Consider the following 15,723-nt stretch of genomic DNA (forward strand, 5'->3'; position numbering starts at 1 on the left):
GAACAAGGCACACCATCTCCTGCTTAAGCATTCATACTTGCTGTAAGTTCTCCATGCCTGGAATTCTCTTTGTTTATCTTTACCTCCTGGCTTCCCTGGTTTCCTTCAAAATCTCAGCTAAATTCCAGTATGCAAAAAACCTTTCCCATCCCTTAATTTTAGTGCCTTCCCTCTAAGACTATCCCCAATTTATCATATATGTAAAATACATATGTGTATGTGTCTTGTTTGTTCCTAGTTGATTCATGCTATGTTCCCCATTAGATCTGGCTCCCCATGACACCTTTCTTTGTATCCTCAGTACTTAGGACAGTGGCTGGTACCTAGTAGGTGCTTAAAAAATGTTTGCTGACTGGCAACCTAAGATAAAAAAGCCAACTATTTTTACAAGTTGCTTTGCCTTCTTCTAGTCTTCCTCAGAAATGAAAAAAAATATATAGTTTCAACTATTTACCATAGTAATCTATCAAAGTTGAAGAAATCCACAATAATGATTAAATAGCAGTCTCAAAAATCAGAAATCTCAGTTCTTAAAAAAAATACAACATAATTTTAGCCTAAAAGCAAATACCAATCCTCAGAAACATTTAATTTGTTTTTGTTAAAATTTTATATTGATTTGATTTTTAGTTTTTTGGTTTGTTTGTTTCCATACCTGTCATGTCATCAGTATGGAAAACTCCAATTAGGTTAATTCCCTCCACTGATGCAGATGGGCAATTTGCCTATGATTTAGTCTTAGAGAGCTTCCTAGACACTGAGGGATTAGATTGCCCATGGTCACTCAACTAGTCTATATTAGAGGAAAGACTTGAACCTAGGCCTTCCTGATTTTATGACCAATTCTCATCCTCTATGTCACAATGACTTTCATATTGTAAATGCCTATCAACAGATTTTTCTAAAGGAATGCATAGTTGCTGACAAATTAAAGTAACAAAGAATGAACACAAGGGCATGATGACACAGCCCTGTAAAAAACTATCGTCAGAGGATGCTATGACTGACAATGAAAGTTAAGGACAACACAAAAGAATTCTTTAAAACCATAATGGAACCCAAAAAAGCAACATTAGAGAGAGGTCCTCTGCTTGGGGTGGGTGCAAAGATGATACTGTCAAGAGAAAGAAATCTGGGCAGTATCACTATTATTTTGCTTATGTTCTCTCTGCCAAGGAGAATGAACTTTGCGCTGGAAATGACAGAAGAAAAATAATTAACAGAGACTTGATGCTCATGATAAGTAAGAAGTAACTAAGAGCACCAAGAAGCCCGGGATGAATTCAAGTAATCTGGCCATAGGTAATTAATTCATGCCCAGGTACTGAAAGGACTGACAGAGGTGTCTGCTGAGCCAAAGACTTCGGTATTGGAAAGATCATAGAGAACTGGAGAGGTATATGACTGGAGAAGGGATAATGTCTTGATTTTCCCTTCAAAAAAAGGGGAAAGAACAGAGATTATCAACTATAGGCTAGAGAGCTTTACTTAGAATGATTAGAAGATTCCAGAATGGATCATTAAAGAGATGGTTAGGGAATATTTAGAAAACGGAAGTGATGATTACAACAGTTTTACCCCAGGCAAACCTTAACTCCTTTTTTGACAGGCTTACTCAACTGGCAGACTAGAAGAATTCAGTAGATACGATTTACATGGATTTTAGCAAAGCAGTTGATTGACAAAATTGCCTGGAGAAAATGAGGATGGGAATTGGAATGATAATACAATTAGATGTGTTCAAAATTAATTTAATGTCTAGACTGAAAGAGTTAATGGTTCAATATCAACTTGACAAGGTCTGGTCTACAGTAAAGTGCACTATGCTTTTTTTTTTATCAGTTACTTGGATAAAGGCATAGATCACATACTCATCACATGTGCAGATGATACAAATTTGGGAGGCAGAGCTAAAAAAGAGGATAGCAGAATGAGAATCCCAAAACATTTTAACAGAGAGCACTGGGATGAATCTAATAAGATAATATTTACTAAGGAAAATGTAAATTCTTATATTTCAGTTTTTTTAATTATATGTACAAGATAGAAGAAGCATGGTCAGATCTCTGTTGATCTAACAAAAATCTGGGGGTTTCAATGGACAGCAAACTCAACATGATTCAGCAATATAATGTGACAACTTTGCAAAAAGCTCATGTGATCATGAGTTGGGTGGAGAAGCATAGCTTCCTCAGCATAGTCCATCAATATTCTACCTGCATCAGACTTCATAAGGAGCATCATTCCTTTCTGAACCTCAAGATTTAAGGATGTTAATGAGCTGAAAAGTGTCCACAGGAAGGCAGCTACGACAGTGACTGGCCTTGATTTCACATCCCCTGAAGAGCAGTTGAAGGAACTTGATCCAGGCAGCACATGATACCCTATCTTGAATCTGATGGGTCTCACATGGAAGAATAATTAAACTTTTTCTGTTTGGCTCCAGAGAACAGAGCTAGAAACAACTGACAGGAATGACAAAAAAGCAAATTTTAGGTTGATGACAGGAAAAACTTGCTAATAATGCAAGCTCTCCCAAAATGTTTTAGCTGACTCCAGAGATGGTGAGTTCCTTCTCAATGGAGGTTTTCAAGGAAAGGCTGGATGAGAACTTGTGGGAGTGTGTTACTGTGGAGTCTTTCCCCACATGAGTTGAACTAGGTGGTTGCCAAGGTTCCTTTCAACTCTCAAATTATGTAATTCTTTGACTAGCCTTTGAATCCAAAAGTATTCTCTAAGTGTTGAGAAAGTAATAATGATGCCACTCACACAACATTAAAGCCATGAAGACTCAAGGTGGATTGATGCCAGGCCTAGAGGCCTGTGTGGGCTACCCGAGTCTTCTTACCTCACCTCCAAGGTCTTCGGTTGGCCAAAACTGGATGCTCATATGAGAGAAAGGACGTTCCAGAGTCGAACAAGGGTTGAGCTTTATTTCAGGGTCTCGGTTACAAGTGCAGGGGGGTCTTCCTTAGGAGGAAGAGGGGGAGATTTTCTAAGGAGGCTAAGATTTTAAGGGATTGAAGTAGAAGTACAAGCGGGGAGAGAGGGGGAGGGGAGAGAGGAAAGAAGAAAAGCCGAGCCTACTGTCCTCTTGGCTCCTCACGTGCTAAGAGAGCTTTCAGGCTTCCTCAATCCTACTTAACCTTCAGCAGCATAGTTTGCATCTAAATACCGTGCTGTTAGGTAACTAGGTGTGCTCCAATCCGGGACAATCTCGAGGGTGGGGAGATCTCTCTCCCATCACGTTTCTCACGGGAAGAGGCGGAATTACTCGAGATAGCTCGGTTCACCTCGATTCCCTGCCGTTTCCTGGGGGGGTCTCGTGAGAGCTCTAAGATTTAGAAGCTCCCACCTTTACCCGCCCGAGACTGTCCACACGGAATTGAGCTTCCAATCCCAACAGATTGAGAAGCCACAGCAATATGGCAAGGAAGGGGCTGTGCTGGAGCTAGAGCTGGCTCTTAGGTGATACAAGAATGTGAAATTTACACTCAGAAATACAAAATCACTACAAATCAGGGCTTGGCTTATTGTTTTGCTAATTGTCAAGACTTTAAAAACTGTTAATAATGCAGATTGAATTTAAAAGTGTATTTGCATATGTTTCCTTTTGGGTTTCTTCCCCCCAGGAGAGCACAGCTATTTAACATTTACCCACACAACCCTGTATTGCTCTATAAACATTGCTTGAGCTCAGTAGGAGTGCAGAAAGCTCAAGGAATGAAATCATCCTCGGACCAGAGACCTGGTGAATGTAGGCTAATAACAACTGGCATCCTTTATACCATCTGAGCCTCACAATGCCCTTGCCAATCAGGTATTATAGACGTTGCTATCCGCATTTTACAGATATAGAATGAGGCTGAGAGAATTAAATGGCCTATCCATGGCTACATAGCTAATGAGTGTTGGAGGTAGGATTTTAGTACAGTCTTTCCTTTATTTCAAGTTTAGTACTCCATCCACTAAGCCATACTGTCTTTTGTTATGATATTTTTTTACTGGCTGCAATATTAACACAAAAAGATGGAGGATGGGAAGACAGTTAACCTAGCAGTACCCGGACGAAGGTAGAAGAACATTGGACATGGGCGAAGAATAGTTTCTACTCCAATTTGGCTAGAACAGTGTGGAGAATAAAAGAAAGTGATACAGTACATATATATGGAATTAGACACTAGGAAAGTATACAAGGTGCTAATTATACAGTCCCTACATAGACATAAAAATCTGAAAAGAAAAATAAATTTGAAGTTTCTGAGCTTGGTATGGAAAGCAAAGCCCAGAAAGATCAAATGATTTACTAGAGGTTACCCAAATAATAAATATAGCTAGCATTTATATAGCACTTTTAGGTTTGCAAAACCCTTTATGTGCATTATTTCATTTGATCCTCTTAACAACCCTGGGAGGCAGGTGCTACCATCATCATTTACAGATGAGAAAACTGAGGCAGACTGAGGTCAAGTGAGTTACCCCAGGTCACACAGCTAATTAAGTGTCTGAGGCAGGCTTTGAATTCAAGTCCTTCTGAGTGTAAGCCCAGTACTCTATTGCCTGTGCCACTTAACTACTACAATACCTGGTGTTCAACAAGCACTTGTTCATTTGAATGAAGTTTTTTTCCTACTCCTTGTAAATTATGCAAATCGAACATTAAAGTGAACAGATTATAGCTGCTCTGGGTCAGAGTCTGTGCAGGAGAAGGTACTTGTCTACCTAGTGCTGCTACATCAGCTCCTTTAATGACTTAATCAGTAACTTTCTAGATTCAAGTTCACTTGTTCACCTGTTATCTAGTTTAAAAAAAGGAACCTCCTTAAGATAGAATCAGCTGATGTTCAGGTGCAGATGATTGTTTTCCACCAATGCCAAAGAAAAACATCGGGAGGATAGGGTGAGAAGGAAACAAAAGTCAGAATGGATATGAAAGTTACTGAAATTTGTGACTTGCCAGCACTGTCTTTAGCCTTCTCAGCATTTCTGGCTCTGAAGGCTCCGAAACATTTCTCTTACTTATTACATGTTATAAAATCTACACCCTGTGACTTTCAGTCAAAGAATTTTTTTTAAATCTTGGTTAAAAATACTTTAAAACAATTTTAAATATCATGGTACTTTAGATCCTTGAAGATCATTTAGTCTAACCCCTCTCATTTTACAGAGGAAGAAATTGCAGTTCAGAGAGGTGAAATCCCTTACATAAAGTCATACCTAGAATATAGCATACCTCGGACAAGAAACCAGGACTCCCCATTTCCTATCAAGCATTCTTGCCACTAGATCACACTACTAATATTTACTAACTTTCCCCATACTCCTCCTGGAAATAACTAGAAATAACTACTTTATTTCCCCCTCCCCCCCATCCAAGACCTGTTCCTCCAAGCTAACCAAAGACCATGGTAGAGCAACATCGCACAGGTGTGAACTATCCAGATAACTTCTTTTTCACTTGCTTCAAAATCTCCTAGAAGCCAAATGTATCAGGGATGTCTAGATTTTGAAATGACAGATAGACTTCTCAGCAGTCAGAGCTTGGAAGAGTGGAAGCTAAGAAAGTAGAAGCAGTGTGATATGGCAGATGAAAAACCAGCTTGGACATCAGCCTACCCCCTCCCATTCACATCCCCTTATTTACCAACTTAGTGACCTTCAACAAGCTAATTCATGTTTCTACCTCTAACTCCTCATCTGAAAAATGAAGAGGTTAGACTAGTTGATAAGGTCCCTTTCAGTTCCAAATCTATAATTCTGTTTTACTTCTCTCCAAGGGCTGGACCTAGAATCAGGAAGACCTGAGTTCAAATTCAGCCTCAGATACTTAACTAGTTGTATGACCCTGGGCAAGTCACTTGACCTCTGTCCACCTTAATCCACTGGAGAAGGAAATGACAAACTATTTCAGAAAAAAAAATGCCAAGAAAACTTCATGGACAATATGGTTTGCAGGGTCACAAAGAGTTTAACACAACTGAACAATGGACAAATGAAATAGCTGTTTGTGAATTTTGGGAGGAGCGGGGAGGGACGGCAGAGAAACATCCAAAGAGAACAGGAAATGGCCCAAACTAGAGGCCACATCCAAGGAAGGCCCCTCTTCCCCCACCTCCCCCAGTTTTCCCTGAAATAGGAGAGAAACATGTTGGGTTTGGTTGGTCAAGGCAATATAAGGCTACAAGTGTAAACTAAGATCCCTTCTCCAGAAGGAGGTGATCAAAACACACACACACACGGAGAGAGAGGGCGGTAGAGAGAGGGAGAGGAAGAGAGGGAGGGAGGAGAGGGAGAAAAAGAGGGAGAGAGAGAGAGTTTTCTTTGCAATCATAATCTATAAACTACTCCTGGATTTAGCTGCAATCCTAGCCATGTTGCCCTGTTGTTTCCATGGCTGGTTTTGATAATCACAGGATAAGGAGTCCAGGCAGCAGTGATGTGGATTCACTGCCGTGACCTAGGCTAATAGAAAATGAGCAGGAGTGACAACTCAAAACCTGGAAGAGGGTAAACATTCCCACAACAATCCCCATGTAGGTTGGGTTCCCACTTTACACTATGGGCTTCTAAGTCACTCTCCCTCATTCCAAACAGCAGGGCTCCCCCTGCAACTAATGGAAGCATGCTTAAAAGGTAGAAGGTGAGATGACTGGAAGAAAACCAGGAATGGCACAGAGACAGAGGAAGCATTTAACTTTGTCAAAAGAACTTTTCCCCGAGTTCAGAGGATTTGAAGCTGGATGGAACCTGCAAAGAACAATTTGTCTAATGCCTGATTTTACTTGTGGGGAAACGGTCCCATAAAAGAAGTCACTTGTCTGAAGTACCACAGGTAGCAAGGAGGAGAGATGAGCCAAGTTGTATTAACATGCTGAATGTCGCGTGCCCTACCTAGCGTGGTGGTGAATAATACTGACTTGGGTTCACAGCGTTAGCTTGGAAGTTTGTCTCCCTCCTTTCATTCGCTCCCAAATACGGCCCCAACTAACTCCAAGCCTTAGATGGATCTGATCACTGTTTAGAATTTTACTAAACCTTTTGAAGAGTGAGTCCAGCTGCCCTACGTAAACCTTTAGAAACATGTTTGCGCTCTGAATATGAAATTTTAAAAAAATACAGTCTCAGGAAAGGATTACGGAGGAGGGTTGAGTCAAGCTTGTCAACAAGGAGTGGTCGGCTCGGGGTTCTAAGCCTCTTTGCTTCTTCAGCAAGATCTTCCTAAAGGGAGAAGGGTGTAAGATTATCAGAACTGTAAAACAACCCCTTAACAAGTTCTGTTTGTCTACTTACGTGGGATGGAGCAGGATGCGGAGGGGTACCGGAGAGCGCGAGGGTCCTCCAAGCCGAAGGGTAGTATAAACAGGGGCGCGCCCTCCCACCACTGTCTCCCCACCCCATTCCCTGCCTCGCCTTTACCTCTTCTGTGGGCTGCTCCAGCTCCGGGCTAATCTTCACTGCGCTACCCTCCCCGGCTCGGGGGGCTTCGTTACTCCCCTCCGATTCTTCTATGGTGCCAGGCATCTCAAGAAATTTCGTGTTTTAGCCAGACCCAAATGGACACCTCCGGCCACTGAGGGAAAGCTTGCCTTTGGGTCTGGGGAGTTAAGGAAAGTGCAGGAAACTGGACGGCTGCCCAAGGCGCTGGCAGCTAACGGAGGCTGTAGGAAGGTGCTCCCAGGCTCATTGACGGGGCTCGGGGGAGAGGGTGCATCCCCCACTGCAGCCCAGAACGCTGAATCCGGCTGGAAAACTGAGGGGCGGCTGGGGCGGCTGAGAACGGGAGATTTAATCGCCGTTTCACGTGACTCGAGAGGCAGCGGGAATCATTCAGCAGAAATCCCTGAAAGGGAGTGGAAATTCCAGCAGCGCCAGATGCGTACGGACAGACCTACAGACTGACCCTCCCCTAAAACGGGCCTCCTCTCTCGCTCGGCTCCCCCAACTCTGGCCTCTTTCCTCCCTAGTCCTGACCCGGGCTGCACTAGTCTAAGACTGTTTGAAGAGGGAGGGGTGGCATGCAGCCTGAGTAGGGAGGGAGCCCACCCAACAGTGGCTAGAGGCTGACCAATCCGACCTATTGTGAGAGCCACGGTGGGCAGCGATCCTTCGGAAACGTCTTCCAAACAGCGGCTGGCTTTGGCTTTCACCTAAACAGGCTGGAGAAATCGTCCCTAAGCCTAAAGAGAGACGCAAAGACATACAGGAGGATGGGGTCCCAGAGGCGGGTGGTTGCCCTCAGCCTGTCCCCGGCAAAGTTCGTTCTCTTTGGAGCTCTCTGGGGCATGAGGAATGGACAACGGAAAGGAGTTGAGAGTTTTCTATATGGCATCTGGAAATGGGAAAGGGCAGGGCTTGGTCCAGTGGCATGGTACACCTGTTTGATGCTGGCATTGTGGATACCTCTTCTATGCCCAGAGCGCTGGGAATTTTTTAAAGACAAGGAACTTTCAGGTAAAAACAAACCAGCTTTATGATCAATGATCCAGGTTAAGTAAGACTTCGAACCATTGCTCCCCCAAAGTTGTACCACCTCCAGTCACAGGCCCCTGAGTGTCCCGGAGGTGACGTGGGGTTCTCCCAGATCAGGTCAGCTCTCAAGTGATGGATTGTTTGGCCCCATCAACACTCTGCCAACGATCAGAAAGCTTGGAGATGGCTGTCAGCATAGGGAAGATTCGAGGCTATGAAAATGCAGGTTTTGCCAAGTATTAAAGGCAGCAGAACAACCACAGTAGCATAGAGAGTTTGCAGAATGCTTTATATTCCTTTTGTTGTTTAGTCACATCCAACTTTTTGTGACCTCATTTGGATTCTTCTTGGCAAAGATACTGGAATGGTTTGCCATTTTCTTCTCCAACTCATTTTGCAGTTGAGGAAACCGAGGCAAAAAGGTTGAGATTTGCCCAGCTAATTAAGTCAGATTTGAACTAGGAAAACGAGTCTTCCTGATTCCAAGCCCAGTGCTCTATCCACTGCACCACCTAGCTGCCTACTTAGTACGATTGTCATCAAAACTTGGCTTTGACAGTGGAATTTGTGCTGCTTTGCTCAAGCATATTTTAAGCTCCATTAGCTGAAATTAGACTTTGCTTATATTAAATTATTAATAATAATAATATATGTAAGAAAAGCATCAGAATGTAACGGCCTGTTTTGGAGTGGAGGAGACCTGCCTCTGACATACACCAAGTGATCCTGGGCAGCTTCTCAGTATTCCAGGCAACCTTCTAAGATTATGAGTTATAGAGCTATAGAAGTGAAAGGAGGTTTCATACTGGGAGTTTTCCACAATGGGAGATTGCCACACCAATGAAATCAGAGGGCTAGACCAAATATTTATGTGTATGCAAGATACTCAATAGAATCAAGCAAGTTTCCATGAAGGAACCTATGTTTCTGCAAAACCTGGTCTAAAAAGTGCCTGCTACATAGTGTGTACTATGAAAGACCTGTGCTCTAGAAGTCTGAAGCCTGTTCTGGTATTCAGAAAGAGAAAAAAAAATTCTAATATAAACCAGAATTAATGTTTTCCTTTCTTAGAGATCTAGGATATGCTTGACATAATAGATGCTAAGTTCTTGTTGATTTTTTTAAAAAAAGTACTTGTTGATTTAAAGTGAATTTACAAGGCCAATTCCAAAAATGGAAAAAGAAAATCTGTCTAAGGGAGCACTAGAGTCAAATGGAGAGGGCAACAAGGAGAGGGAAAGGGTGAGGGTACAGGGAGGAAGGAACGGTGAGGAATGTCAGCCTATGGGAAGGGCAGGCAGAGCTGTAGGAGGAAAGTGAAAGTTCCAAACAGGGAACCAAGAGGCTATTGGAGAGAGATTCCTGGTAGCAGCCAAGGCTCTTAGCCTTCTCCTCTGTATAGAGAGCTGCTTTCCTTACCTTAGGTAAATAGTCCTACCTTGGATGAAGTGCATACACAATTGAAATTACTCTGATTTTTAAACATTGTCTTATTTCATTACAAAGGGCTGGTCTTGGCTAGTTTAATTTCAAGTTATAGCATCAAACTATATTTTAAGAGTTTGATGAAGCTATGACCTCACTGGGTGTGGATTCTTCTTCAGCTCATCCAGATCACATCTCTGCCATGCTTTCTCATCCTATGTGATTCTTAATCATATCTTTCCATTATTCCTTCATAGGTGGGTCTCCGCAGTCAAAAAAAAATTATCACATCGGGGCCAAAATTCTGGCAACAAATCCCTCCTTAAGTAGATAGACTGGTCAGTCCTCAGACAACATACAGTTTTTATAACCAGAGTGGTTATAATTTGAATGATATAATATATTTGAAGCTTTTCCAGTTTATTAGAATCTACCATTGCTTTTGCTCCACTGGTCTAGTACTCCTTCACACCATAATGAGATGTCAGAGTAAGACCTCTGAGAAGATACAAAGGATTATGAGATTTAAAAAGAAAGAGTCAGCAGGGTGTTCATACTGTTCCATATGAAGTGCTAGAAGTGCTATTCAGTATTTCCTGTTACCTATTGTCAGCCATGGAAGGGAGGAAGGGAGATTGCCTTATGCTGCACATTCCAACATTCTCATATAATGTACTCCTCATTTCCCTGTATGCTGATGGAGTAGATCACAACTTGTTTTTTCCTCTACTCAGAAGAAGGATGGCTGCCGACACTTTACTTTTGCCTTATTGCATATGGCTTGGATTAAACCATATGGCATTCCAGCAAAGGAATGCAGCTGTCTGCAGTTCTTCGCTTTATAAATAAGAATGAAGTATTCAGACACAACACTGGAGCACAGAATCTGAAGGAAGAATTCAAATGTCTTTAAATTATCAAACAGTTCAATTTAGTTTAAGATTTTTTATGATTGTTTTTTTAGTTTGGAAATAAAAAAAGACTATTTTCCCAAAATAATTCCCCTTTTCATTCCTCTTTGACTTTTAAACTTACTAGGGTGAGGCAACTGAGGCTTTATCCAGGCAACTGAAATTTAAAGGGCACTGACATCACTTGTACTCCAGCAGGCAGAAAAAAAAAAGAGAGAGTTAGCACCAACCAAATTATCAACTTTCTCATCACCAACCTCTTAGCAACCTAAGGCCTTTGTCTCCCCACCACAGGACCAACTCCCTAGCTCCACTGAATTTTTCTATAAAAATTAATTCAAGAGTACCTTTGTTGCTTATTCTTGCTCCAGAAGTTAAAATTGCTTTTATACTTATGCTTACAAACCCCACTCGCATAAATTCACAGCATCATCCAATGTCCAAGTTGAAAGGGCTATCTAGTACAATGGAGTAGACTTCACAATCTGTGATATGGAGTTATTTGGGGTTCCGTCCACAAAAAATATTCTTGCTGGTCCCTATTTTTTCTGTTTCAACACAACTAGAATCTAGTATGTTTCTGAATCTTTGGGGCTCTATTGTGTTTTTCTTTTGCACAAATGGGAGTGGGGGAAGGTGGGTAACAGTATGGGATTACAAATTGCACCAATTCACTATACTTTTTAAAAGAACTACTGTTTGCAAGGCACACATTTGTTAAACATCAAAGCAATGAAGGAGGAGCTATGAATAGAAAACCCAAACTCAGGTTATTTAGTATTTTGAGAGTGAGTCAGGCTTGAAGGTGGTTGTTTTGGCTGTCTTTGTCAGAACTGTTTCCAGGAATTTCACTAGATATGAGGCCTCAGTAAAAGCCAGTGTCCCTGGCTAGGCAAGTCGTCAACCAGCATAGAGCCAACCAATAAAATGACTCCTTCCCCTCTAATGATTCAGTGACAAGAATAGGGTTCCAAGCAGTCCACCTTCCCCACATCTACCCTAGAAATGCTGGAGCAGTGGCGAGACACAGCCACCTAGGGCCCATGTATCTCTCACTGGTCTCATTTAAATTATTACTTTTCATTTTTTTTTGGTTGCTCTTTTGCTTTTATATCTGTTTCATTTTCCAAACAAGTCCTACCTCCATCCCCTCTCTGAGGAGCATCTCTTATAGCAAATATAAGAAAGAGAGGGGAGGAAAACAGTTCAGCAAAGCTAACCTTGTGGTAGTGTTCCACATTCATAATCTCCCACCTCTGCCAAGAAAAGGAAGTAGGATCTTACAACCCTTTTTTGAGACCAAGCATGATCATTATAATTATACTGAATTTAATTTCAATTTTTTTGGTGGTGGTTATTGTTTCCACTTAAATTATGATCACAACTGTTTTTCTGGTTCTGTGGTACTTCATATACATATCTAAGGCTTCCCATGCCTCCCTATATTTTTCATATTCATCATTTCTAATGGCACAGTAATATTCTGTCACATTCACATGTCAAAATGTATTTATCCTTTCCCCAATCATTGGACATTAATTTTGCTACTAGTTCTTTGCTGCTACAAAAAGGTCCTGTTATAATTACTTTTGTGTTTATAGTTCCTTTCTTTCTACCTTTGACCTGCTCGGCGTATAGGCATAGCAATGGGATTTAGAAGTAGAAATGATGGGCATCCTAGTTATTTTCTTTGCATAATTCCTAATTGCCTGACACCAGGAACTCCTCCAGCATCCAGTTTCAAGAGGGAATGTCTGTAACTTGCCCATGACCTGATCCTTTGCTTCAAGATCCTTTACCACTTTTCTCCTCCATTCATTTAACTGCTCTCATCTTCTCTGCCCCAATTTTCAAATTTTGTCCAAATCAAGTACCCTTACATCCTATTCGTTGTTGCATCTAAACCATCCACTGTTCATAGCATTCTTTAATCCTGCCCTTCCCCTCTTTAGACTTTTTCAAGCATGGGAAGACTTACATGAACTGATACAAAATGAAATAAGCAGAACCAGGAAAACAATATACACAGCGATTACAATTTAAATGAAAAGACAAAATAAAAGAAATGAAATGCTGCAAAATGATAATGAGGAAGTTTTGCCCCCAAAATAAAGAGATATGAAAAGTCATATAAACACCAGTCCCACCTTCTTTACAGAAGTGGGGGAATGTAGATATAGAATAAAGTGTAATGTCAGGTTTTTTTGTTTGTTTTTTATATGTTGGTTGGTTTTCTTTGTTAAAAAAAAAGTTTTTATTTTAAGTTTAAGATACTTCCCTGGGAGGAGAAAGTGGGAGAGATACTTTGGGAAATGCAGTTGATATTAAAAAACAAAAGAAATCAATAAAAAATTATTTTTAAAAAAACGAATCTCTCTCTAAGAAGGCTTACCAGACCAAATATATTTAACCATGGAAAGCTCAGCATCCAAAACCCTGAGCTCTGGTCCAGTCTGGCACAGATGCAAATACAATGCTTGTTCTTATTCCCTGTCCTTATTTGTATATTGTTGTTTGAGGTGTTATGTTACAGTTTTCATGTCAATATACCACCTCTCTTTGACCTCGTTCCTTATAACTTTCCATAGTATCTAGTATCATGCTCTGCACACAGAAGTAATAATGGTAATAATAATAAAAATTAACGTTTACAATGTGTTTGACATACAGTCATGACAATCATGTGGTAGGTATGGCAATACTGCTACAGGTACTATTATTCCCATTTCACAGATGAGGAAATTGTGTTCATCCTTCGTTGCTGAAGAAGACCATGCCATCAAGGAAAAGATGACATGACTTGTACTTGACTTTGTTTTGAGTAAGGGAGGGCTGTGCAGGTCACCAGCCTCACTTCTCCTCCAGAACCATCTGAATCCAGTGACCAGGTATTCATCAGGATGACTGGAGGTGGCCCAGGATGCAATGGGAGACCTTGGCCCCTTTAGGCCAAGGTCTTTGTAGGTACTCACTTAGGATGAGGTAACGCCCATTCATTGAATAGACTTGTTTAAGAAGTAGCCAGGGCATGCCCCTTTTAATGAGGTCAAGAAAAAGAAGATATCAGGCTGGAAGGAAAACAGTAATTGTTACTATTGATAATCACTCTAAAGCCAGGAGGGTCCAGGAGGAAATTAATACTCAGAGAAAAGAATTGACACCCAGCTCTTAAGAGTAAGAGGTAGGATTTCAACCCAGGTCTTTTTTTATGTCCAACATTTAAACTGCTACATCATTCTCTGTATCATTAAGCATCCCAATATACATAGCAGGGGCTGCTATCACAGGTTCTTAGATCTGCATTCATAAAAGGGAAGCAACTTTCAAAGGATTAACAATCACTTTAATCAAACACATATACAATTCCTTTAACCAAGCACATATATCATTCAGCTACTTCAGGGAGTCAGCACCCTGAATTTCAAAGAAAATACAGAGAAATCGAAATCTCAACAGACATGGCTTCCTCTGCCTGAATTCAAGAGACAATTGACCCCAACAGTGTCACTATCATTACCAGAGAGGGAAGCACGACATCTGAGTTCTCAGAGGTGGGGAGGGGATTCCTTAGCGGCTTCCCAGAGTCCTCATCTGACACTCAAACCTTCTTACCAAAAACTAAGCCTCAAAATACAACCTCACCCTCAGAGTATGTATACCTTTTTTAGAGCCAGAGGGCATACCAACCCTTGAGAACCAGTGCCTCATTAACAAAAGCTGTGAGTATTCCTACAAATCTTCCCTAATCAAACTCCCCTTAATATGCAGGCCCATGAAAGGATGGGGAAGATTTTTAATCACATTAACAATACAAATACATATCGTGTTTCTAGTTAAAGAAACTCTTGTTTCTGTACTTTTATTCATAGCGAAACTCTTGTTGATAAAGGCAAGATTCACTCAGACACTTGATTATACTAAAAGAAAAACAGCAAAAGATTATATTTTGACTGTCCTCACATTGTCTGACTAGCTTATAAAGGAAATTAGTATAAAGAATAGGTAGAGAGAGCTCTTTTTATCTTTTCAAATAATTTTCCCCAAATCCTCCCAAGGATTCTTCTAATTTGTTCTGAAGCAAATTCAGTGAATAATAATGGTTATGTAACATCCCTCTAGACTCCCCCCCAACCCAGCTTGACCCTCTAAAGTGAAGAGAAGATACCCAAAGTGCAGTGTGCTACCTGTGATCATAGGGATAACCTTGTGATTCTGCAATCCTAACACTATAGCTCCAATCCCCTACAGATGTGCTTCCCATTAACAATCAGCTACTAGACATAGTTCTTTTTTGTATAATATTTTTATTTCCACAATTACATGTAGAAACAATTTTTAGCATTCATTTTTTTAAAAAAAAGTTGAGTTCCAAATTTTCTCCCTCTCTCTTTCCCCTCTCCCCTCTATGAGATAGTGGGCAATTTGATATAGGTTATACACGTGTAATCATGAAAAACATATTTCCACGTTAGTCATGTTGTGAAAGAAACAGACCAAAAAGAAAAAATACACAAAAAATAAAGACAGTAAAAAATAATATGCTTCTATATGCATTTGGATTTCATCAATTCTTTATGAGTCCTTTGGAATTGTCTTATGTTACTGTATGGCTGAGAATAGTTGTCATTCATAGTTGATCTTCATACAATATTGCTATTATTGTGTATAATATTCTCCTGGTTCTGCTCACTCCACTTGGCATCAATTTGTGTAAGTCTTTCCAGGTTTTTTGAAATCTGTTTGCTCATCATTTCTTACAGCACAACAGTATTCCATTATAATTATAAACCGCAGTTAGTTCAGCCATTCCTCAATTGATGGGGATTCCTTCCATTTCCAATTCTTTGCCACCACAAAAAGAGCTGCTATAAATGTTTTTGTATAAATAGGTCCCTTTCTCTTTTGGGGGGAATCATTT

The 15,723-nt window shown here is 40.7% G+C and overlaps 1 protein-coding gene across 1 annotated transcript in view; it reads right to left on the reverse strand.

Annotated features, from left to right (window-relative positions):
• LOC140520638 (two pore channel protein 2-like) overlaps positions 1-8,103 on the reverse strand; it is a 62,059-nt gene extending 53,956 nt beyond the window's left edge. The window contains exon 1 of the mRNA XM_072634685.1: positions 7,417-8,103. Coding sequence (XP_072490786.1) covers positions 7,417-7,521 — 105 coding nt within the window. The 5' untranslated portion in view covers positions 7,522-8,103. The remainder of the gene's footprint in view (positions 1-7,416) is intronic.
• Between the last annotated feature and the right edge of the window lie 7,620 nt (positions 8,104-15,723).

This window comes from Notamacropus eugenii, chromosome 1 (assembly GCF_028372415.1).
Source record: "Notamacropus eugenii isolate mMacEug1 chromosome 1, mMacEug1.pri_v2, whole genome shotgun sequence".
NCBI lineage: Eukaryota > Metazoa > Chordata > Mammalia > Diprotodontia > Macropodidae > Notamacropus > Notamacropus eugenii.